Consider the following 27,428-nt stretch of genomic DNA (forward strand, 5'->3'; position numbering starts at 1 on the left):
GAGAAGAGACGGTGGTCGGGGGTCTGAACAGCCAATGGTAGACCTTCCTTGAGAAGAATGCTGTTCTTCCACCACGTAGAGTAGACCTCATCTCTTCGGAAACAGGCACTGAGACCGCCTCTAGCGTCATTTCCTTTATCCAGTGAGCAGCTAGATGATACTGAAGGGGGCGGGAGGTGGAGTCTCCCTAACTCGATGAACTGGGCCAGCGATGAAAGTGTCCCTGTTAGACTCATCCACTGCCTGACTGAACATCGGTTTCTTCTCAGCATGCTCTGGATGCATTCTAGGGCTTGATTGATCCTTGGGGCCGACGGAAAAGCCCGAAAAGCTCGACTCTGAATCTCCATACCTAGATAGACAATGGTCTGGGATGGGACGAGCTGGGACCTTCTCTATATTGACCAGGAGGCCCAATTCCTTGGTCAGATCCATAGTCCATCTGAGATTCTCCAGACAGCGACGACTTGTTGGAGCTCTTAAAAGCCAGTCGTCCAAATAGAGGGAGGCTCTGATGTCTGCCAAGTAAAGGAATTTGGCAATATTCCTCATCAGTCTGGTAAACACAAGAGGTGCCATGCTTAGGCCAAAGCACAGGGCTTGGAACTGGTACACAACCTTTCCAAAGACGAACCTTAGGAAAGGTTGGGAGTCTGGATGGATGGGGACGTGAAAGTACGCGTCTTTCAGGTCTAACGAGACCATACCAGTCCTCCTGCCTGACCGCTGCTAGGACCGACTTCGTCGTCTCCATCGTGAACGTCTGCTTGGTGACAAAAGCATTGAGAGCACTGACGTCCAGCACCGGTCTCCAACCTCCTGTCTTCTTCGCTACCAGGAAGAGACGGTTGTAGAAGCCCGGGGATTGATGGTCCCGGACTATGACTACCGCTTCCTTTCGTAGCAAGAGCGACACCTCTTGTTGCAACGCTAGCCTCTTGTCCTTCTCCTTGTAGTTGGGAGAGAGGTTGATGGGAGATGTAGCTAGAGGGGGGACTGCGGCAGAACGGAATTCTGTATCCCTCCCTTAGCCACTTCACAGACTGAGCGTCTGCACCTCTGCTCTCCCAAGCTTGCCAGAAGGTCTTGAGTCTGGCTCCCACTGCTGTCTGGAGAGGAAGGCAGTCAGAACTTGCCTTTTGCGGACTTGGAACCCTTCTTGGATTTGCCACGGTGACTGTCGGCACGGGTACCTCCTCTGCTGGAGGTTCTGCCCGACGAAAGGGCGGGATGAACCTAGTTGCAGGTGTGTCTACTGCTGCAGGGCGGAAGGGTCTAGGCACGGAAGGTAAGGTTTTAGCCTTACGTGCAGAAGATGCCATCAGATCATGGGTATCCTTCTGGATAAGAGAGGCAGCCATCCCCTTAATCAGCTCCTCCGGAAACAGACACTTGGAGAGAGGAGCAAACAACAACTCTGACTTCTGACAAGGGGTGATACCAGCCGATAAGAAGGAGCAAAGATGTCTCTCTTCTTAAGCACTCCCGACACGTACGAAGCCGCAAGCTCACCGGACCCATCCCGAATGGCTTTGTCCATGCTAGACATGATCAGCATGGCAGAGTCCTTATCCGAAGGGGAAGTCTTTCTGCTTAAAGCTCCCAAACACCAATCGAGGAAGTTGAAAGATCTCGAAGGCACGAAAGACTCCCTTCAACAGATGATCCATATCAGAAAAGGACCAGCAGATCTTCGATCGTCTCATAGCCAACCTGCGGGGAGAGTCAACTAGACTTGAGAAGTTGCCCTGGGCAGAGGCAGGAACTCCCAAGCCGGGTTCCTCTCCCGTGGCATACCAGACGCTCGACTTAGAAGCAAGTTTGGTAGGAGGAAAGATGAAAGCAGTCCTTTCCCAGTTGCTTCTTGGACTGCAACCACTCTCCCATAACCCTCAAAGCTCTCTTGGAAGAGCGTGCGGAGAACAAGCTTGGTGAAGGCAGGAGCAGCAGACTGCATGCCCAGAGCAAACTCGGAGGGAGGAGAGCGAGGGGTTGCAGACACAAACTGCTCAGGATACAAGTCCCTGAACAATGCAAGGACTTTACGAAAGTCTAAGGAGGGAGGCGTAGACTTGGGCCCTTCAAAGTCGGAGTGCGGTTCATCCAAATGTGCAGCTTTGTCATCTGATACTTCCATCATCCGAAAGCTGAGTAGGAAGTGGCAAAGGCATAGCAGATAGCTGAACGGCTGAATCCGGCAGTAACGGGTGCATGCGTAGCTGCTGCGGATCCAACATCAAGCCGCTGCTGGTCAGTCTGCGAGCTGGCAACAACAAAAGCAGAGTGCTGGTGCGTGGGAGGGGTTGCGGTGGGTTGCGGAGCATGCTGTATGGTATGCGGAGCATGCCGCATGGGTTGCGGAGCATGCCGCAAAGAGTCAGAACCCGGCAGCTCTACAGCACCTTCCCACTGCTGATGCGGTAGCTCACGCATGTCAACGGATGGAGCAGCAAGAACATGCGTCTGGCAGGGTGGACTGCGCATCGGTGGTGGAGCTCTCACAGGTGGAGTGTGGGAGCAGGCAGCCGCAGTATCTGCTGAGCGCACAACCTGGGCGGGTTGTAGGTTAACAGGTGCAGTGTCAACCTTCTCAGCATGATACTCCTGCATGAATGCCGCAAGCTGAGACTGCATAGTCTGCAGCATGGACCACTTAGGGTCTACCGTGGTTGGAGCAGCAACAGACGGAGCAGTAGCCTGTTGTGGAACCACTCTACCTCTCTTGGGAGGTGTGCAGTCATCGGAAGACTGCAGCGAGTCCGAACTGACCCAGTGGCTACACCTGGGGCCGTTGGACTCGCTCGGAAGGGACCTTACGTTTGAGCGGGTCGTGAAACCTTGGTCCATCGTTTCCCTCCTGGAAACTTCTTCCACAGACGAGGAATGTAAGGGCTCATTCGTCTGTTTGTGGATGGGACGATCTTTGACAGATACGTCCGCAACCACTGAGGATACATCTGTGCGCCGATCAAGGCCTGCCGAACCCTTTGGTCCTTCGACATTGCTTCTCCCCTGGGCTTGGGAGCTTGCAAGAGGTCCCGGACTGGGAGGACGACTGGCACGCACAGATGTACCCTCATGCGCAACACTGACACTGACACTTTTCACATCACTAGCACTGATAACACTTCCCACTGCACTTTTTCGCTTTCAGCTCTTTGACATCTGCCAAAAGCTGATTACGGTCATTAGCCAATGACTCCACTCGGTCACCGAGAGCCTGAATGGCACGCATCATATCCGCCATGGATGGCTGAGCACTAGAAGCAGGTTCGGGAGTCACCACTACAGGGGAAGGAAAAGGTTGAGGGGCATGGGGAGAGGAAAAATCCACAGAGCGAGAAGAACTCCTCCTGATTCTCTCCTTCTCTAACCTACGTGCATTTTTAAGGAATTCGTTAAAATCGAATTCCGAAAGCCCAGCGCATTCCCCACATCGATCTTCCAATTGACAGGATTTACCCCTACAATTGGAACAAACGGTGTGAGGATCTATAGAGGCCTTCGGAAGACGCCTAGCACAAGTCCTAACGCTACACTGCCTGTACTTAGGGACTTGAGACTGGTCAGGACATCTTGAATTGTAGAAGTAGTCAAGGGGGAATTCCAAAATCTAGCAAAGTTCGTTAACAATTAATCCAAATTAATTCCAAAAGCTTGCTAAGCTAATGATAAAGCTTCCTGAATAGCGAAGGCTAAACTCTAGAGTGAATACATCACCAAATCGTGAACAACAACTCCAGAATCAACAGCGTATCCAAGTAGGTCTTGCCGGCGGCACGACAGAGGAAAAATTGAGTTCTTGTTGACAAGAAGTACTTGAGTACCTACTCACAGATGGCGCTGTTGTGTACACCCCCACCTGGATAGCGATCGCTGGCGTATCCCGACCGTAGATTTTCTGTCGGGCAACGGAGTTGACAGCTACATGATCATCGGGTAAGATTAATATTGAAAAAAAAGCTTTTTCCTCACATGAGGAATTTAATGCTTTAATTTTACATGATCTAATTTTTGGCTTTCAATCATATTTGTAATGGGAACAGAACTTTGAAAATAGCAAAGAAATATAATCCAGTACAGAGTCTAACTTTGTGTATAAACGACCACAGTAGTTTGTGTACATCTAAGGTTGGCTTTATTATTTGTCACCAAAGCCTTTACTCAGACCCCACGTGCTTAACTTGTATAACAGAACTTTCATGTTATAATTGTGGTGGTAACCTTTTTTGTATTTTAATGTATATCTTATGTGCCAGCATATACTGTATTGAACATATTACCTAACAAAATTTTTACTGACCAAGAGTGAAACTCACTAGCTACACCTGGCTAACACTAGTCAGCTAATTTTCTAAATATTATTATTATTACTATTATTATTATTATTATTATCATCATTATTACTTGTTATACTACAACCCTAGTTGGAAAAGCAGGATGCTATAAGCCCAGGGGCTCCAACAGGGAAAAATAGCCCAGTGAGGAAAGGAAAAAAGGATAAAATATTTTCAGAAGAGTAACAACATTAACATAAATATCTCCTACATAAACTATAAAAACTTTAACAAAACAAGAGGAAGAGAAATAAGATAGAATAGTGTGCTCGAGTGTACCCTCAAGCAAAAGAACTCTAACCCAAGACAGTGGGAGACCATGGTACAGAGGCTATGGCACTACCCAAGACTAGCGAACAATGCTTTGATTTTGGAGTGTCCTTTTCCTAGAAGAGCTGCTTACCATAGCTAAAGAGTCCCTTCTACCCTTACCAAAGAGGAAAGTGGCCAGTGAACAATTACTATGCAGTAACATGCAATTAATGTAGTAGGTATAAGTTTAGGTCTATGGAAGTAAAATAAACAATGTATATTGCATTCAGATACAGTATTTGCCATTATAAAACCTAAATAGTTCAGCAAAATGATAATAAATACAGTCAGCTGCGCTTACGCGCGTTTATGCTTCGCGATTTCACTTATATGCGATACAGAACTGCAATACCTATTAAATAAAGATCAAATAATTGCGAGAAATACTCTCGCAGTGGGACGATTTCAAACAGCCTGCACTCCTTTGCACTTTGATAGCTTCGCACCGCTTCCCTCTCTGCTCCCATCTCACTCCAACTTGTCACCGGAGATGCCATTTCAGCACCTTTCGAGCTAGATCTGGCGCATTTCTGGAGAATTGAGCGTGTTTATACTATCTGGCATGGTTTCGTTATTTTACACCTTCATAAAATTTAGTTAATGTGGGTAAGAGTAAGGTTATGAGATGTACGAGAAGGGAAGGTGGTGTGAGGTTGAATGTCATGTTGAATGGAGAGTTACTTGAGGAGGTGGATCAAGTTTAAAGTACTTGGGGTCTGTTGTTGCAGCAAATGGTGGAGTGGAAGCAGATGTACAGTACATCAGAGTGTGAATGAAGGATGCGGTGTTGGGGGCAGTTAAGGGAGTAGTAAAAAATAGAGGGTTGGGCATGATTGTAAAGAGAGTTCTGTAAGAGGAAGTGATTGCACCAACTGTGATATATGGATAGGAGTTGTGGGGAATGAAAGTGACAGAAAGACAGAAATTGTAGAAAATATTTTATCGTGAACCAAAATTGGAGAAGTTGAAAGTGATTTCTTTTGTTGTTAAATATAAGATAAATATCAATTTATGTTTATCATGTTCAAGTGTTGAGCGGATCTGACTTTTAGTTCCTCCAAACAACCTTGTTACAAGTGATCTGTCGCCTAGTATTGTTTTTTTAAGGTGAACTGCTTGTTTACGCTGTTGTCTGAGAGCAGGAAGTTTTTGTCGAGGCGATCGGAGTTTCCAAGTGAGTTTCTCAGGCAAAATCCTTGTTGTATGGTGGACATTTTTACAACTCTCACTCATGGAAGGATTAAAACCCTAGTGATACCGACACTATGCCACTTTGGGGGGCAGCAGGAGCAACAGTAATTTAGTGAACGGCAGGAGTATTATTGAGGTGAGTCAGCCTTTTCACATCTGAACATGAGTTGATTTGATACCCTAGTCATAATGATTTAATGCATTGGATTAAATTAGTTCCCTTCTCAAGACCTTGTTAAAAATAAATCTCGGGATCAAAAGAAATTACGATTTTTCCAATTTTGTTTTCGGTTTCTTTTTTTTTTTACCGTTAAAAGAAATTACGATTTTTCCAATTTTGTTTTCGGTTTCTTTTTTTTTTTACCGTTAAAAGTTTTGTTTTACAGTGGATTACCACTTCTATTGTGAATTCATCCATTGTTATTCGTAGATTACCACATTAGGCCATTAGCTATAAAGTTTTATTTTGGTGGATTACCACAGTTTATGAACAAAATGTTTGTGTTTTTAAATTTAAAAATCAAATTCCATCAAAGGTATTTTTTGTGAACTGATTCCCGTTTTGAGTTTTGTTTTTGTTAACACGGATTCCCGTAAGTGATTTAGTTTCCCTTTTACCTAAACAGTTTTACAGGGAGTGTTTTTTGTGTTTTTCAGATCCTGAGAGACATGATAGTCATTGGTAGGGGCTTGCTTCATATGGTTGTTTTCCGGTGAAGTAAGTTGAGTGAGGCAGGACAGCAATTAATCATCTTAGTTGTCTCAACCAGTAATTTTTATCAAAAATATTAATTAAATTAATATAACTGGACTTTTAAGAACTTTTTGCTTCATTTACCTCATTTTGTTTGTTTTACCTTGCCATTGATAACAATATTGTGTAGAAATTGAATGTGTTTGAGATGAAGTGTCTAAAGAGTATGGCTGGTGTATCTTAAGTAGATAGGGTTAGGAACGAAGTAGTGAGGGTGAGAACGGGTGTAAGAAATGAGTTAGCAGCTAGAGTGGATATGAATGTGTTGAGGTGGTTTGGTCATGTTGAGAGAATGGAAAATGGCTGTCTGCTAAAGAAGGTGATGAATGCAAGAGATGATGTGAGAAGTACAAGAGGAAGGCCAAGGTTGGATGGATGGATGGAATGAAGAAAGTTCTGGGTGATAGGAGGAGAGATGTGAGAGGCAAGAGAGCGTGCTAGAAATAGGAATGAATGGCGAGCGATTGTGACGCAGTTCCGGTGGGCCCCTGCTACTTCCTCCGGTGCTCTGGATGACCGCAGGGTAGCAGCAGTAGGGGATTAAGCGTTATGAAGCTTCATCTGTGGTGGATAACAGGGGAGGGTGGGCTGTGGCACCCTAGCAGTACCCAGCCGAACTCGGTTGAGTCCCTTGTGAAGCTGGGAGAACGTAGAGAGGAGAGGTCCCCTTTTTTGTTTCATTTGTTTGATGTCGGCTACCCCCCCAAAAATTGGGGGAAATGCCTTGGTCTATGCATGTGTATGTACATATTGTACAGTACAGAATTACAATTATGTATAGTGTTTTGTTTATTGTAAATGTAAACTACGTGTGGCGAGTCAAGTCGTTCGAATGAAAACAGTGAACACTTACAGTAAAGTTAAGCTTCACTGTAGTGATAGCACTGTACATTATTACAGTAATATACACTACAGTATCAGCGAGTGTTGTCTACAGTATTACAGTGGTTTGTTGTTCTACTGTAAGTGTATGATGACCACCTGGTAAATAAGAGTTCCGGTAAGGGCAACGACTACTGTACTGTAGTGTCAAGGACGGACTGTACTGTAGCCTTACTGTGTCCAGTACATAGCATACATGTGTTGCACATGTACTGTACACTTACTGGTTTAATTACAAACTATTTCATAATGTAATAGAAACCATGTAAAGACAATATTAGGCAGCAATTAGTGTTATCCAATCGTAGGCAATGGGCTGTAATTGTTAGTTAGGAGTTATCCCACCCTAGGGCAATCTAAAATACGCGAATCAAGCATAGAATGGGGCTGACCGTAGTACATAGGATGATTTTTTTAAGTCATCAGATACTGTACTGCTGACAGGTGGAGTGCTTCTAATGCATAGGACTGAATTTCAATACAGTACTGTAATATACAGTGAGCCCTCGCTACTTCGCGGATCGACCATCGCGGATTCACGACTTCGTGGACTTTTTTCATTAAATACGGCATCCTATTCATCAGCAAACCACTTTTTTTGGGAGAAACATCATTATATTCTAGAAAATTGCTACTCTTTAAATAGTTTAATTGCACATTAAGAAAGCGTGTACTTTTGTTTTTAAATTTCGGGTGTGTTTTAAAAATCGAGTATTGTTGACTCTTTTTCTTTTACTTTTGGGTGTGATCAGATCAGCTGACGTCTAGCTGCCGGTCTCAAGAATATGCGCGTACGAAGTATTGTTTATACTATTTCTTGACTTATTCAAACCATCTATACAGTTGATATTACATAAGCACCAATGTGTTATAACCTATCATATGTTTTTGTTTATTACATTTAAAACAACTCTCTCTCTCTCTCTCTCTCTCTCTCTCTCTCTCTCTCTCTCTAACAACAAATAAATTTTTAATTTACTGTACAGATTGAAATTATTATGACGATATCGTTAGTTGTGGTGAGCAATTCCTTGCTTTAGGTGGTATAAGAAGCTTAAACAAAAGCAACATTTGATTACAACCGGCTCATATATATATATCTCTCTCTCTCTCTCTCTCCTCTCTCTCTCTCTCCTCTCTCTCTCTCTCTCTCTCTCTCTCTCTCTCTCTCTCTCTCTCTCTCTCTCTCTCTCTCTCTCTCTCTCTCTCTCTCTCTCTCTCTCTCTCTCTCTCTCTCTCATCTCTCTCTCTCTCTCTCTCTCTCTCTCTCTCTCTCTCTCTCTCTCTGTGTGTGTGTGTGTGTGTGTGTGTGTTGTGTGTGTGTGTGTGTGGGCTACTTTTCACTACCTCTCATTCCTTACCTCTATCTCACTAACAAATGTAATCTTTGTTGCTTCACAAAGTTTCATTTATATTGAAAATCAATCACGATTCAATTTTCCTTACTTTCTCCAATCTCGCACTATGTCACATCGAACGTTATAGCGGTAACTTAATTGTTCGACAACTTTAAAAATCGGCCTAGTACTTGCTGCTTCTCTTACTTTTTTTTTTTAGATGGTTTCATAATTGAGGGGGGTACAAGTTGACTTATAACTGAAGTTAGGAAAAGTATTTTAGATATGGAATGGAGAATCATCTTTAGTAACAGTTTAGAATTATCGTAAATTGTCATTCGGTTCATTAGCGGCAGTTTGTTATTGTTGATTAAATGCCAAAAAAAAAAAAAGAAAAAAAATTGTTTTCCTGCTTTGCTACGTATGTAGGATTTTATATAGGTACGGTAAATAATATTTCTAATAACATATTTACTAAAAGCTTTTAATATCATTATTTATCACTTTCATCATGCGCGTTTAATGCCTTCGTTTGTTTATTACGATCGAAGATGGAGCGTACAGTAAACGAATGGAAGGTTTCCGTTTCAGGCGGTGTCATAAAGAAAAACATTATATAAATGGCATTCATTTCATTTATTTGGAAGTCCTAAGAAAAATTAAGTAAAACATTGGTAATAACAAAGTCAACATATAATCAATACTTGGTAAGATTGCTGTCTATGCAAAAACTAACCTATACACAGATGTGTAAATGCGTCTGTTTCTTCATTATGATCAGAGATAAACGTAAACAAAACATTGGTTGTAATTTTTTATCGTGCTTTTTGGCGTGTTTAGAAAACGCATGATATAAAATCGCCTTTATTATTTGTGCCTGTTTTAGTTTAGGGTACTGTAGTACATGCATTAAGTGTTCTGTACATTAAAGGGTAGTTTGTTAACAGTACTACGTAAAGGGAAGGTTTTAAAAGTCTGAATATACATGTTAAATAAATACGTAAATATGGTGTCCCTACTTCGCGGATTTTCAGCTATCGCGGCCGGGTTTGGAACCTATCTACCGCGATAAACGAGGGTTCACTGTATACAGTATTAATAAGAAAAAATAATATTTCTTGTTTAAAGTGTTGGAGTGGAAAGCAATTCATGTCTAAAGGCGGGTTTACACGGCCGAACAGCTCGCCGAGCCTGGTTGTCGAACCTACTTGTAGAACGGCTCGAAGAGCTTTCAGACAGTACATCGAGCCTCAGTGTGCCTCGTGCTAAAACAACGTCAACATGTCTCTCGACCAGGACGATTTGATAGCCATTGCTTTAGCAGTGGCACTAAGAAAGAAAAAAAAGATCAAAGTAGACGAAGGATTGGCTACTAAAGAGAGAAATTTTCACACACCAACTTGCTTGTTGCTTTAAAATTAGTTCTTTCAATATTTCATGCAGAGCCGCTATTCCTTTGTTTTTGGCTACTTTATTGGAATAGTCTTTTGATTTAACTTTCCATAAAGCTGGATGAGCCCGATATGCATGTATGAAATCAAGTACGACTTCCTTCTCATTCTTGCTTTCATTAACGGCAGCCATTATTAATTTCTTTGATGAAGTTTCCTCTAGCAGGTTCGAATAACAACTGAGGTTTGATGCTCAACACACGTTCACACCGTTCGTCAAACAATGTAGCTCCGCCCACAAAAGTCAAGATGAGCCTGACTTTCATCGAGCTGTTCGACGAGCGCGCTCGACAACCAAATAGCCTGTTTACACGCTCGAACATCAATTCAAATATAGGGTTGTTGAACCAGGCTCGACGAGCTGTTCGCCCGTGTAAACCCCGCTTTAGATTCTAAAGTAATCGGAGTCTTAAGAGCAATACCAAACATTAAAAATAAGCATAGCATTCATCGATAAAAAATAGTCTAGGCTAATTCAAATGTGCGGTGTTGAGTTATTTTAAGGATTAAAGATAATAAAAGAAAATGTTAAAAAGGCCTAGGGAGAAAAAGTATAACTGTAAAAAGAACAGAAGCATTCCTCTCATTTCTGGCAAGTTGAATGTTAGACTTGGTAAAATACTAGGCCTTACACTCAGCTGCAGTATCAAGTCATGTGTATGATAAATCAGGTTAATGGTTTCTAACTACTACCTGCTGATGATTGCCACATCCCTGATTATCCTATTCACAATATTCTATCGTGTGGCATTTATCAATATCAATTTCATGCAATCCTTTGGTAAGCTCTTAGAAATTCAAGGTCAATTTTGGATGTTGGCCTTAGGAATGCAGAGACACACTTCCTATCTGCAGGTCAGGAAGTATCATATATTTACGACAGTAAGAGGTGGTGAAAATTAGTGTAATAGGTGCAGAGATTTACATTGGTCCTTTTAAACAATTGCCATATGAATGGAATGTGCAGCAATTCTGCTTAGAATTAATACGGAAGATATAAAGAAAAATGCAGAGATGCTAATTAGTGCCCTGACCATTCAATGTCTTGTCGTATTTGTTTATTGGAAAGTAAAATTTACTAGTGAAGAAATATTCTTACGTTTAGAGAAAAGAAAAACAACCTTATGGTGTTATGTCAAATATTAGATGATTTAGGATAAGTTAATTGACAATGATGTACATTGAATTTATTATCCCTTTAACCCTTTTACCCCCAGGCTATTTGGAAATTTCCAACCCTTAACCCCCAGGGGGTTATTTTTTCCCAGCACATTTTGCAGTATATATTTTTTTAAAATTGCTCTGACAGCCTTAATTTTTGTCATAGAGAAGTCAGGTTGGTCTCATTCTCTTGGAAAATGCCTGAATTTTCTCAAAAAATTATCAAAAATATGAAAAAAAAAATTTTTATAGCATTTTTTGCAAGGACGTACCGGTACGTCCATGGGGGTAAAGGGATGGCTTTTGTGAAACGTACCAGTACGTCCTTTGGGGGTAAAAGGGTTAATTTACTTCACTTATTTATGTAGATATATTATTAAGTTGTTTTCTCATGGTATTTTCTTTCTGATATAAGGGAAACTTTGGTGGTATAGTACCCATTGTATAACATTAAGTGATAAAGTTAGGGTTAACATCAATATTAAATGTAAAACTGTGTTTACTATATGTGACTGTATGTATGTGTAGAAATTGAATAAAGTAGAAAATAAGTAAGTGTGTGTTTTATTCTGGTCCATAGTGCCCCAATCCCTGCTACAAGAGAATATCCAGAGAATTACTGCTCAAGATATTCTGTTGTTTTTAAGTCATAACATGGTTCTCTTCTCTTGCCATACATTAGCAAAATGCCTTGAAGATTGTCAAGTAGCATTTGCAAATGTTGGAACCATAACAATTACAAATTCACCAGACCTGCCTCATTGATAAAAGGCATAAATCTGAAGTTATGAAAGGTGATGGAGATAATACTTGTACATTTGCATCTCCCCTACATAATAAAAACAAGTACCTGGCTATAAACGTATATAAATATATTTTTCTTTCCGGTCACACTGAGATGCATTACCAGACATAACAACTCAGCCTCTCCCAATCCTTTGGGTATTGAGAGGAGTAGTCATACCCTAGTGAGAGGGGGGGTATCCTAAGAGCTACATTTGGAAACTACAACACTGTAGTTAAGAGAAGGGGAGGGTTGATCTGTGTTTGTGCATATCTATCTAAATGTTTAATCATCATTTTTGGCGGGTTGCATTCATTAGTCATACAATAAAAGAGACAGAGGTGGAAATTGTGAAGAAATTAATAATTAGGTACGTCTTGAATGGACAATTCACATGAGGATTTTTCTCTATTGAAGTGTTAATTCTTGTTGATATAGCACAATACAGGTCAGTTTATTAAAAGTAAAATGAAAGCAATTCATTTTGAACAATGAAATTTTATACATTTTCAGCCTTGGTTACTTGAATAAAATGTAAATATCAATGAGTGCCACTAAATTACCATCAAGTTAGGTCATATTGAGAATAATCTTATAAGGGAAAATATAAAAAAGTACCAATATATAATAATTTCTGTAAAGCACATAAGAACAAAAACTTTGGACTCCAACCTATACTGTTTCTACAAATAAAACTGCTAAAACTAAACTCTTCTCTGACTAGCCTAGAAATATTTAATGTTTAGTCGGCTGAACGAATACCATTTCAAATCAAGAGAGGTATTATAACTACAGGTGGATAGTAAGGGCTTACTTACGTTAGTGGAGGCTCCCTATTTTCTTTGGTATAAAGCCAACACGTAAGGCCAATGAGATCAACAATCCGCGCCTGACTGCAGTTCACTATTGGGACAACCATTGGGTAAGTAGGAGTGGGATTCTCCCCAATCAGAGGATAAATGCTGATACGACGTGACTGAACGTTAGTGTGAGTCTGTGAAAGAAAATCAAAGATGTATCTTTTCACCATCAATTGTTACCACTATTATTATTATTATTATTATCATCTTTACTTGCTAAGCTACGACCCTAGTTGGGAAACCAGGATGCTATAAGCTCAGGGCCTCCCACAGGGAAAATAGCCCATTGAGGAAATGAAACAAGAAAAATAAAATATCTTAATTACAGTTTACAGTAACACCCTTAAAATAAATATTTTCTAAATAAACTATAAAAACTTTATCAAAACAAGAATAAGAGAAATAAGATAGAATAGTGTGCCCGAGTGTACCCTCAAGCAAGAGAGCATAAGTTCAAAACATCTGAACAATCCAACCCTGAGAAGAAAACAAAAATCTTCATTAATTGATGCAATAGAAACCCTATAACATAAACAAAGGCTTCAAAAGGAAAAAGTCAATATGAGCTGTATTTATCTCTTAATAGATACAAAAATATACCACTTACTTTATTCATACTGATTTTCACTAATAAAGTACTTCCCAACACTGGAACAGTACAGAATTAAGAAAAAAAAATGCATTTCTCAAGTTCATAATGATATATGAATTTTTACAACCTTCCTTCACTTGCAGTTAATATTTTGAAATAATTAATTCTATTTTATCTTTTACCAGTCTTTGTATAGGCTTGATACTCTCTGACGCATGTTACTATTGGTAAAAACGTAGTTTTGGTCAAGGTTTTCCAGCCACAAATTTAATCAAGTTTTCTCCTTTACTCAAAACTTACTATAATATGTACGACACATTCACATGAGCCCACATACCATATTTTTAAACCTCTTCACGCCTTATTTATTAGTTTACTTGCTTTTGTTATATACTTATCATCAAGAACAAAGATTATACTAACATGAAATCTCCTTCCCTTGGTTTACCCATTCACATATAGGTAATTTACTTGCAAGCATTTGGCGATGAAAGAAAATGGCTTTCCTAAATTAAGAATTCTTTTCTTCCTACTCAGAAAATAGCTATAAAGCTTTCTCGTATCGTACACAACTTATGTCAATAATACAAGAGTGGAAGTTATTTCCACCATGAATGCTATTGAAAAGAAGTGACAAGGTGATGACTCTCAATGCATTCAAGAAGAAAATTAAGAATGTAAGCTCCTAAGTATTATCATTTAACACTTTTTATCTAATACAGTATTTGAGGATCTTGCTTAGTTATTTTTCTGATTTCTAGGGTAAGCAATCAAGTGGGAATTACAACAGCAGTACAAAAGACTCATTGACCCACTGCAACTTCCTTATCATCACACAACCCTGAATTTGATCACAGTGGCATGTATAAATAAAAAAATGAACTAAATGCTACCAAACATCAATGATCAGCACACTGTTAATTGTCAGTTACCTCTATTGAAGGAACCAAGGAACCCTCATAGGAGAGCAGAAATGAAGGTTGCTCTGAGCTGCTATATACAAATGACTGTAAAACCTGAGGTAGATTTGAAAGGAATGAAGATGGAAAAGCAGAATGGAGGTGAAAAGAACTAAAAATTAATTCGTTTGAACCAAAGTTCACAATGACTACAAAGGAGTCAAAAGAAAAGCTCAACTCATGAAAGTGCTCTGGGGTAAACTCATTACAGTACAGTACCATGATTAAAATAAATATTACATACAAGAAATGACCAGAGCAGTGATATGAAACACCCTACTGAGTGAAGACATTTCTACAATAAAATCCATTGGCTTACAAGTACCTACCACCCTCTTTCATACATAGTTGAATTCAACAACAATCCACCTGACCTAATAAGTGAATTCCCACATTTTTTATTTATTATTTCTTTATAATTATCTTTTTTAAATGCTTCTTTCATATTATGCAGTTATGTTATTGTTATGTGTAATTATGTGTAGCCATTTATTAAGGATTTATTATGGGTTTTTAAGCTGAGGAACGAATTAAATGAATTACCATGTATTCTTATGGGAAAATTCGTTTCTACATCCGAACATTTTCTACATCCGAACATTTTCTACATCCGAAGTCGGTTGTGGAACGAATCAAATTCGTATGTAGAGGTACCACTGTATATCTACTGTAAATCTTATGTAGATAAAAGAGTGGTACAATCAAGACTAATTAACCTATAACAGAAGTAGTAAATCTCAAAGATATCGTACTGTAACTTGTATTTTTCCAAAATATACAAACCAGATGAATTTGAGCAAACTGGAACAATTACTGAAATTTGGCCGCCTAATCACCAAAATACACAAGATGTTGAAGCTAGTACAGTATGGGGATGGCTCAGTAGGAGTTAATATGCTTCTTGCATTACATCATTATAAAACCTTATCTTCCTTATGGAAGGAAGATAATGTCGGAGGTAGTCTATTACTACAAAATTACAAAAAATGGCTTGGTGGGGTTGATTATTGATTATCTGTCCTCCCCTTTCTCAAAAGGATGAAAGGTGCATTGTTTCTTGTCAAACTGAATTTGTAAGTAGAGATTGGGCCTGACACTGAGCCCCAAGAGAGGAGGACAAAGGAAAGAGAAAATGCAACACATTCAACATTTAATCCTTAGGTTAATGCTGACCTTATATATATTAGACGAGATGTTTAGCTGTCTCGAGAGAAAACAGAGAAAACTACACGAGTTGAGCAGTAACCACAGGACCCATGGAAATAATCAAGTACTCGTTGGCAACATTAGCAAGCACAGCAGCCAATTACTTGAGGTCATTTGGGAGTTTGTAAAGTTAAGTCTTACTTTTCCGGGAGGTAATTCTCCTATATGAACTTGTAAAAGAAATTGGCCTCCCTGCTTTCTGGTCAAATAGACCCTTTTGTGTACATGAAGAGGAGTTCAACCAAATCATGAACTGGCAGTGTTATGCATACTGTTTCTATTGACAACCTTACTGACAGATTCTTTTCCAATACAAAATCAAGTCCTGTAGTATGTAAATATCTTTCCAAACTTTCATCCTTTTTTAGGGACTAGTCATGGCCATTACTTCAGTCTGCACACTGGGAAATTCTGTAAGCTAATTACCCTTCATGGTCTTTATTTCCAATGTCAACCGTGTCTAAGTATATTCATGGGGTATCTATCGCATTGTCTATTATCCCCAAAATTGTTTTTCAATGCAGACTAGGAAATGTCTTAGCATATAAACTAACGTATCAAACAGCTAAAATTTACATTCCCACACTTTTTTCTTTCATCTAGATCTCTCCCTTTTTTTCAGCAAATACACAAGATGAATCTAGAAAGCATGGCCTAATCATCTTCCCAGAGAATCTAATCAGATGTGGGTTTGACCTTCTTATGTATCAGAATGAAAGTGAGAAAAATCAGTAGGTTAACAATCTTACTTGGCCATATCAGATGGATGTTGTTTCAAATATAGTGGTAGGATTTTTCTGAATACTTTCTTTCGACTACCATGTTGTTGCTCTCCAACCAAATTAGGAATGACACCATTATTAACAGATTGGGTAACATAATATGGCATCAAAGCAACTATGGACATTGGTGAGAGAATTGTATTAGATACCAAAACCCATTAATACTTGCACCCAAATTTCCACGAAATCCAAGACCCACCAGTCTTCTATTAGTAACTAAGAAATGAAGGTCGAGGTCTGGCCTTATTAGATTTCCTGGTACCCTGATTATTCAGTAGGACTGCCTTTCTTTAGACCTGTATTCACTTCAAATTATCTTATCACTCAGCTTTACATACCACCTGTCTAATTATTATTGAAAACCCTGGAGAAGATTTACTAAATGGAGCCTGAGGCTAGAGGTTATTGTTGCTACTCTATTTGCTGTTAATGTCAGTTTCTCTGAGAGTTCCTAAACCACAACTTGTTGAACAAGAATGGATCAAGCAGATCTGACAATCTCAGGCCTCTTGAATTCCAAGGGACAACAAATCAGACTGGTCATTTGTGACCATGGTCTGTTCTTCATTATTAAGCTAACCAAGAGGAACTTCAATATACCATACAGTACTACTGTACTACTATGGTGGATAACGGGGGAGAGTGGGCTGTGGCACCCTAGCAGTACCAATCAAACTCGGCTGAATCACTCGTTAGGCTGGGAAGAACAAAGAGAAGAAAAATCCAATTTGTTCTTTTTTTCAAGTAGGCTACCCCCCTTAAAATTGGGGGGAAAGGCCATGGTAGATAGATAGACTACCGTAACACATAGAACTGCTCCATTGCCCGACAAAAGCTCCACTCCTGCTAGTATCCGTTACCACCTCTGAGGTCAGGGCCTTCTCCTCCGGTGGTGAACTGATAAAGCCAAGGATTTATTACTGCCAATCATTGATAGAAAAAACACCCCCACACAAATTTCTATTAAATTGGCCAATGAACATGAGAGGGTTGAAGGATATGGGTTAAAAGATGGAGACTACATGACGATCCCCTCTGTAGATGAAGTCAGGTAGCACACCTGAAAGCAAGCCACCATGAGCCTTGTAAACTCTTCACAGATTCTGATCAGGTAGGAAAAATGATTGTGCAAAAGCCAATGTCAGTCCTAATCCTTAATCATATTTATGCCTCCCACATGAATCTTCATGTCAGCAATTATCGGTATGTCCAAAAACGTGGTGGTAAGCATAAGGTCAAATAATTTGCAAGGGTCAACTAAGTTGTGTCTTTAGTGAAGGTTACACAGAGTGGAAAACATTTAAATCTATTTTCTCCAAATAACTGCTAGCAGCTAGACTGTTGATTATGACTGACATTTCATGCAGTGCAGCTTTAGTAAAATATGAGGTTTGTATAGAACATAAAAACAGTAACATCTTACATATAGGAATTTAACATTCACATCAATATGTAAACACAATGCAATAACATGTCATACGATGCAAAGGTAATGAAACAACAATTATAAAACCTAATAAAGGTAATCATAGGATATGATGACAGAAGTTACGGCCAAAACGCCCAGAAAATAACGGCATTTATCAAAAGATTTAGCTAGACTGACAGTATATTCTGTACTTACAACTATTAATTTAAGTGAAATATCTAAAAGTAGCTACAATATTTTCTGTCTGTCCTTAACTCATTCAGGATCCAAAAGGAAATGTACAAAAGATAAAAATATCATACCGTGCCATCAAATTTGGCATACTCCAAAAAGGGATTGTTGGAGCCCTGAGGGAACTGTTGTATAAGGCGAGAAAGTAAGGAGCTGGCAGTCCCAGACTTCTCTTGATCAACAGGATTACTACTAGAATTAATCACAGCTTTGCGAGAAAACATCTCATTCAACTCTGCTTCTGCAAAATAAAAAATATACACATGTCAATTAGAGCAATTATTACTAGAAAATGATAAGTTACTCATAATTTGATGTCATACAAGAAAACCACTAAACTACAAAGTTATAAGAAAGGATTGTTTTCCAATATACTAATCTTACCATCTCATTAAGTGTTTGAGAATTTTCATCTTTGTAAAAGAAAAAAAAATTTGGAAACCAATCAATATAAATATCAAGTTTCTGGAACTTATATAAGTTGGCTTGTAATGCCAGCATCACGAAACCCACGAACATAGGTACTTGAAGTACTGTCCTCTCAATTTCAGCCAAATCTCATAGATGGCATTGCCCCCAGAAAAAAAATACAACTGACCTATTCATCTTTTAACTGTTGAATCCATGTGAAGTCAAACTTCTACTGCATAGGTTGCTTCACATATCTACACATAAGGCTCATTAGCAGTCTGTCAAATATCCCAACACACTGTAACATTCACTCATAACTTGTACGCATTCTTTTGCTTCCTGGATATCACGATGCTTCATTCTAATCCATCCTTTAAGCCATCTATAAATAATCATCTTGGTTTTCCTCACCTCCTGCTTCTTCTGAATCATACTTTTATGTTTAACTAATCTATCATAGTCCCTTCTTTACAAATGGAAAAACCTTGTTGTGAAAATAGTTTGATCGATTATTTTCCTCTGTGCTACCCTTCTTTACCAACACCTCCATCTCCCCACATTTCTCACCCAATCAATTCTTACACCAGTCCATTTAAAAAGCTTCACCCTTTTTTCTTTCATCTCTAATCAACATCCTCATTTCACATACGTTCCTCTTCAATCATCATCCTCGCTTCACATTCTTTCAGCCCCACAATCAAAATCCTCGCTTCACATTCTTTCATCTCCAATCAACATCCTTGCTTCATATTCCTTCATCCCTTATCAACATCCTCGTTTCACATTCTTTCCTCTCCAATCAACATCCTCGCTTCACATTCCTTCATCCCTTATCAACATCCTAGCTTCACATTCTTTCCACTCCAATAAACATCCTCGCTTCACATTCTTCCATCTCCAATTAACATCCTTGCTTCACATTCCTTCATCCCCTATCAACATCCTCGCTTCACATTCTTTCATCTCCAATTAACATCCTTGCTTCACATTCTTTCCTCTCCAATCAACATCCTCGCTTCACATTCTTTCATCTCCAATTAACATCCTTGCTTCACATTCTTTCCTCTCCAATCAACATCCTCGCTTCACATTCTTTCATCCCTATCAACATCCTAGCTTCACATTCTTTCCTCTCCAATCAACATCCTCGCTTCACATTCTTTCATCCCTATCAACATCCTCGCTTCACATTCTTTCCTCTCCAATCAACATCCTCGCTTCACATTCCTTCATCCCTATCAACATCTTAGCTTCACATTCTTTCCTCTCCAATCAACATCCTCGCTTCACATTCCTTCATCCCTATCAACATCCTCGCTTCACATTCTTTCCACTCCAATCAACATCCTCGGTTCACATTCTTTCATCTCCAATTAACATCCTTGCTTCACATTCTTTCCTCTCCAATCAACATCCTCGCTTCACATTCTTCCATCTCCAATTAACATCCTTGCTTCACATTCCTTCATCCCCTATCAACATTCTCGCTTCACATTCTTTCCTCTCCAATCAACATCCTCGCTTCACATTCCTTCATCCCTATCAACATCCTAGCTTCACATTCCTTCATCCCTATCAACATCCTAGCTTCACATTCTTCCTTCTCCAATTAACATCCTTGCTTCACATTCCTTCATCCCCTATCAACATTCTCGCTTCACATTCTTTCCTCTCCAATCAACATCCTTGCTTCACATTCCTTCATCCCTATCAACATCCTAGCTTCACATTCCTTCATCCCTATCAACATCCTAGCTTCACATTCCTTCATCCCTATCAACATCCTAGCTTCACATTCCTTCATCCCTATCAACATCCTAGCTTCACATTCTTCCATCTCCAATTAACATCCTTGCTTCACATTCCTTCATCCCCTATCAACATTCTCGCTTCACATTCTTTCCTCTCCAATCAACATCCTTGCTTCACATTCCTTCATCCCTATCAACATCCTCGCTTCACATTCTTTCCACTCCAATCAACATCCTCGCTTCACATTCTTTCCTCTTCAATTAACATCCTTGCTTCACATTCCTTCATCCCTATCAACATCCTCGCTTCACATTCTTTCCACTCCAATCAACATCCTCGGTTCACATTCTTTCATCTCCAATTAACATCCTTGCTTCACATTCTTTCCTCTCCAATCAACATCCTCGCTTCACATTCTTCCATCTCCAATTAACATCCTTGCTTCACATTCCTTCATCCCCTATCAACATCCTCGCTTCACATTCTTTCCTCTCCAATCAACATCCTCGCTTCACATTCTCTACTCTCCAATCAATATCCTCGCTTCACATTCCTTCATCCCTATCAACATCCTAGCTTCACATTCTTTCCTCTCCAATCAACATCCTCGCTTCACATTCTTCCATCTCCAATTAACATCCTTGCTTCACATTCCTTCATCCCCTATCAACATCCTCGCTTCACATTCTTTCCTCTCCAATCAACATCCTCGCTTCACATTCTCTACTCTCCAATCAACATCCTCGCTTCACATTCCTTCATCCCCTATCAACATCCTCGCTTCACATTCTTTCCTCTCCAATCAACATCCTCGCTTCACATTCTCTACTCTCCAATCAACATCCTCGCTTCACATTCCTTCATCCCTATCAACATCCTAGCTTCACATTCTTCCTTCTCCAATCAACATCCTTGCTTCACATTCCTTCAACCCCTATCAACATCCTTGCTTCACATTCCTTCAACCCCAATCAACATCCTCGCTTCACATTCTTTCCTCTCCAATCAACATCCTAGCTTCACATTCCTTCATCCCCTATCAATATCCTCGCTTCACATTCTTTCCTCTCCAATCAACATCCTTGCTTTACATTTATATAGGAGAGTCAACTCAACAAGAATTCCAGTACTTGTTGGATCTTCCAAGGCTTCAATAATCTCTGCTCCATGAAATTACAAGAAAACTGGAAATAAAAGTTCCCCTTTGACTTTGATAATGGTGGCTCTGTAAGGGAAAACCTTAGAACGGCCAACTTTGGCTAACCTATAAGAATGCCACCATGTTTACTTTAAGGCATTTGGCATACAATAATGAAATAAACACTTAGCTAAAAATGCCTTTATAAAAAAAAGTTATTTCATCACATTAAACATACACTGTGGAATACAATGTCAAAAAATCTAATGCTATTGTCATACAGCACATAAAATTTAACATTAAAACATTAAGGTGACCTAGCAATGTCAACAGTATAGATGGTACTGATCCTGAAAGCAGGACTTACATTTAGAATAACTTTTATGTTGAGAGATCATGCCAACACCAACTCAGTATAATAATAATGTGCACTGAACATACAGATATACCACATATTAATGAATATAGTATTACAGAAAAGGGTAATAGGTTAACCGATTAGTGTACATAAAAATCCAAAAGAAAATATTTTCGTACTTTAACCAACACTGAAAACAACAAACCTACAATACGTAAGTGAAATGAAACAAGCTCACTAAGCTCACTGAAACTCATGCCAAACATTAATCTTACATGAACTGCAATGAAGAGCTTTAATTAAATCTTCACAATTAGACTTCACGGTAAATTCATACCACACAAAACTCTGGTCGGTTGAGAGGAGGTTCCAGGTAACTCCTATGAAAGTAGTTCGAGGTAAGTTCCTGTGTTGGAACAATCATTAATTAACATGAGACAAATACTGAAATCACAGTTAAAATGGATGAAAGAAAAGTTGAGACATATACCAAAAAGTAGAAAATTTCAGGATCAAGAACCGCAAGGTGTTGCTGCTTACTTTGCGGACAACCGAGGAATGACTAATTGCCATTACCATCAGAGGCTCTACCAAGGGGGATACTCAAGTAAAGGATGCCCTCCTATTTTTGTTACAGGCAGCCTTAGTGAAAGAACCCGTGGAAATGCAGGTAGTTCTAATGCCTGTCTACCTGTCCTACTTTTGGTGTGCATTCTTTGGCTGCAGTATTAGGCAGATATAAACTAAGGAGGTTTGGGCAAAAGAAAAGAATTATCATTACTATGGTACATGAAGAGCCTGATATACAACTGATTAAGCATAAATATGATAAAGCTAGAAAGAAGAAAGAGAAGATGGAAACATACCCTATTGTGACAAAAAATATCACAGACTGTACTTGAAAAACACACATATCGACAACTTGCACGTAAGTCAAAAGGAATTCCAATTTCTACAGATCACCTGGCTTTTATTTGGATTGTATTGGCAAAATTCAGTCATGCAACCCGGTACTGAGTCCAGGGCAGTCATTCAGTGGCAAAGTAAAACTCCAAGATGTGAGGTTGGGTTGAAGGGATGCCGCAAATACTCTAAGTAATGCCCACAGTGCATTACAAGAGATGCAATGACAGGACTAACCCATTTTGCGATTAGCTTTTGATTGTTCAACATATCGAAATAATCCTGGCACATCTTGCCACAGAACAACAACTGTAGCCGATAGGAATCATAATGTCAAAAGCCTTTTCAGATAACATTAGATTTTAATACTCTACTCACCATCAACCCCTGTATCAGTATGCTTCCAAGCTACCCGTTTCACTTTGGAGGCATTCTTTTTTTCTCTCCGCAATATCTCCAACCTCTGAGCTGTATCGGACCTCTTTCTGTGCCCCACAAAATCCATATCTGCAAAAGCACAAATGTATTATATATACAGCTGTAAACATTTGATGCACCAACAGAATGGTGTCACCCAAAAATACTTTAACATTTACCAATAAAATCAAAAGTACAGTAATGTAGTTTTAATCAGCAAAAAAAAGAAAAAGGTTAGAAAAGGTTCCAGCTGTAAAACTTTACCAGAGGCAATTTCTAAGGAGTGTAGTGGTGGATCCTCTTGGCCTTGCGGTGGCGATTCCGAGTCTGCCAAAAAGGGGAATTCCACCACCGAAGCTGCTCCAGCTTCTGGCTGCACCACCACCTCGCACAATCCTAAGGATGTATTAAAATCAGTTAACACATACTTTTTTCCTGTTTGCTGGACCAATAATTTTGTTATAAAACCTCTATAGTACTGCATAGTAATCAATACAAGTCTACTCCCTTGATTGCTTAACTCACAATATGCTGTTGCTTGGAAAATTCATTGGAAGTATAGTAAAATTGTATAAATTTTTAAATCCAAAACTATAACCAATCTACAGGTATCTTTAAATTCTCTCCAAGTACAGTACTATAGCTTTGATCACAAGGATAATAAAAGCATATTAAAAACTTATTACTACCCATAATCGTATTAGCAAACAAAGATTTAATGTAAATATGACAAATAGTTTTTAAGTATTTTGTATTTTCCCTAACTATACACTGGAGAATTATAACAGCAAAGCTAGAAATACGACAGTTAAAACTTTACAACGAAGTGTTAACGACCGACAGGTAGTTAGTTACCTGTCGGTAGCAGGGAGGCAACCGGCCCTCCACTGGCTCACTGACAACTCACTTAGTTAGTAGTAGATGGAAATTTTTAAGCGGGAGGACGTCCCCACTCCAACTGACTGGAAACATATCCCGGGAACTCGAAACTTGTACATGTGTGATGCCGAAAGGGTTGTTACGTCCACCACGTGTGCCCTAGCTCCAAGGGTTGTTTTTGAGCCGAAAATCTGCGTTGCACACCTAGCAAAATCAAGGGAGGAGTCAGAGTTCCATCTTCTGAAGACCTTTCATGATTGTGGGTTTGCTTTGGTACATCACACTCGCCCTCATAAGGATTGTGGGGAAAAGACTATTCTGTACACGAGTACAAAACAGCCACATGCTGAGTGGTGCTTACCTAACAATCAGATCGAGTCCACCTGACGAGGTTCTAGAAGCTGTGCCCCAAGAGAGAAGATTGAAAGGAAAAGAAAGGCAAGTAATTTTTTACTTTCAGCCCAGACTAACATGTAAACTTTGCCCTCGATCCAAAGTTAATGGTCCTGTGAGAGGAGTCAAAGTAGCTACACCAGTCACTAAGAAAAAAGTACCCACGGACCTGTGGGTGACATCCCACAAATAATGACCAGTAAACATAGTTTGGCATTTCCAAACACTTGCTTGGAGTACCTGCATCACAGAAAGATTCTTTTAAATGCCAAGGAGGCATTGATACCTCTGACACCATGAGCTTTTGTCTGTGTTCTTGCTGAGGAAGAAGGAGCAGAGGGCGAGTGTTCATCTCATCACTTCTCTCAGCAAAATCGAAAGTGTTCTTCAATATTTTCTTCTTAATCTTACCTGTGCTGACAAAAAGGTGTTGCAGGTGACATTTAACAGCACTTACGCGCTTAAGGTAGCACCTCGGTGCTCTCACAGGGCACAATGACAACTGGTCAGGATCATCGGTTATTTCCTTAAGGCTCGTGATCTTTAAAGTTAAAAGCCTGGAATCAGAAATGGAAGGATTTTGGGCCTTGGCTACGAAATCAGGGACGAAGGAAAGCGAGACTTGCCTCCACCCCCTTGAATAAGTGACGTCGAAAGGGAGACCATACATTTCACCGACCTATTTATCTGAAGCTCAAGGAAGTAGGAAAACCTTTTTCAAGGTAAGTTCTCTATCAGAGGCTTGCCATATCAGCTTGCAAGGTGTCTACTTCAGGGAACGTAAGACTTTGACAAGTTTCCAGGATGGAGGTCTCGCTTAAACTGGAAGTCAGCCCTGCTCAAAGCTTTGTATGAGTATGGAGATTCCCTCCAAAGAAGAAATATCTACTCCTTTTAGTCTAAAGACTTGGCTCAAGGCTGACTGATAACCTTTCACTGCTAAAATGGAGCAGAGTTTCTCCTTAAGGAGGTACAACAAAAAGTTGGCTAACAATGGTATAAAGGCTCTAAGAGGAAAGACACCCCTCCCACAACACTAATTACAGAAGAGTGCCTATTTGGCTTGATAAACTGCTGTTGAGGACTTGGATAAGTATCCTGACATCTCTTTCGCAGTTGCTCACAAATAGCCTCTCTCTGAGAGGAGATGCTGGATAAACTCCACACATGAAGCCAAAAGGATTCCACTGTACTGTGGAAGAGGTTGGCATACCAGGTTCGGGAGAAGAGGCAACTCCCTCGGAGTTTCTGCCAACTGAAATAGAATGTTTGGGTACCATTCCATCTGTGGCCATTTCGGAATTATTAGTCATGCTGAGGATGGGCATCGCTCAAACTCGGTTCAAGTCACTCCTTATCAAGCCAAATGGCGGATAAGCATATGTGTCGACCCCGTCTCATGGGTGCTGGGATGCATCCTAGAATAATGCCTCTGGATCTGGAGAGCAGTACACTGGAAGTTTGTGGTTTAGGGAGGTCGCAAATACAGTAGGTCCACTGTTGGAGAACCCCACAAAGTTAGCATCTCGTCGCTATCCAATGACATTTAGACCATTCAGAACCAACTACCTGCATCTTCCAGCTCAACTTGATGACCATGACGTTGCTTCTGCCCGAAATGAAGCGGAGTGTAAGGGCAATTGAGTCGAGTTCTTCCCACTCAAGTGTCTCTACTGCTAGCTGGCATAGTTGTACTGAAGTGGCACTAAACCTCCTTGTTTGGTAATATAGGCTACTACGGCAGTGTTGTTGTTCATCAACGCTACGCAGTGACCTGTGAGAAAGGGCAAAAGTGCTGAAGAACCAGGAAACTGCCCTCAGCTCTAGGATATATACGCATTCTTGTAGTTCTTTCTTGGACCAGATCCTTCGACATAAAATGCTAATGGAGGTGAGCTCTCCAGCCCTTCTTGGATGCATCTGTGAAGAGCAAGAAGTTTGGAAGAAGTGTCCACTGTGCAGGGTTTCCACGGGCTGAATTTGTTTTACCCTAGATCTGGGCCTCAAATTCCCCTAGATTGGCACGGATTCCCCTAAATCAATAAAGGGATAAATTTTAATAATAACTCTGCGCCGGGTATTGGAAAATTAGTTTCCTATAGTATTTGAGTTGCTTATTAAGAATTTACCGTTATTTTTAGATGGTCGAATGTAATTAAGCACCAGGGGCCAGTACTAAACACGGGGAAATACATTGGACGCCAGAATCCCTAGTGGATGTTGTATTCTCGGTTACGTTCCTTGCAGTCCATGTGGAGTTACTCTTCAGAATTATCAATAAAGATAGGGTAACATTGGTAAAAATACAATATATTGGAGTATACATTGAAAATTTTATTATTTCTCTCATTCACAGTAGTAAGAAAATAATCTCTAACAAAACAAACATAATAATGTAATTTTTCATAAATAAAGTAATTGCACTTCTTATAAACTGGCCTATAATAATGGCACTATAGTTTACTTTTCAACTTGGTGACATATGATCGATATATGTAGAAAAGAATCACAAAATAAAGCACACCGTTCACTTTATTCTTTATTAAAGGGGTATGCATAGAAAAATAAATACTTAACTCTATCTTTGCAGCATTATCACATATAAGCCTACAGTAAATAATTTACTTTCAACTTAGTGACATCCTGATGTGACTTATATATGAATAAAAGAATCACAAAATAAACACAACGTTCACTTTTATTAAAGGGATATGCATAGAAAAATAAATACTTGACACTATCTTTGCAGCAGTATCACATATAAGCCAACAGTAAATATCACATATGCAGTACCATATGATTGCAGCAGCATTATCACATACAGTATATGCCTACAGTAAATATACACAGTACCATTATTTCCAATGACATGTAACATCTGCAATGTATTAAAAGATTATTCTTTCCAT

At 39.6% G+C, this 27,428-nt stretch overlaps 1 protein-coding gene across 1 annotated transcript in view; it reads right to left on the reverse strand.

The window, feature by feature from the left end:
* Sin1 (SAPK-interacting protein 1) overlaps positions 1–27,428 on the reverse strand; it is a 75,730-nt gene that overhangs the window by 36,521 nt on the left and 11,781 nt on the right. The window contains exons 2-5 of the mRNA XM_068372861.1: positions 23,512–23,643; positions 23,209–23,337; positions 18,340–18,509; positions 13,028–13,203 (exon numbers count right to left, since the gene is read on the reverse strand). Coding sequence (XP_068228962.1) covers positions 13,028–13,203; positions 18,340–18,509; positions 23,209–23,337; positions 23,512–23,643 — 607 coding nt within the window. The remainder of the gene's footprint in view (positions 1–13,027; positions 13,204–18,339; positions 18,510–23,208; positions 23,338–23,511; positions 23,644–27,428) is intronic.

The sequence above is a fragment of the Palaemon carinicauda genome, chromosome 4, assembly GCF_036898095.1.
Source record: "Palaemon carinicauda isolate YSFRI2023 chromosome 4, ASM3689809v2, whole genome shotgun sequence".
In the NCBI taxonomy this organism is placed as follows: Eukaryota; Metazoa; Arthropoda; class Malacostraca; order Decapoda; family Palaemonidae; genus Palaemon; species Palaemon carinicauda.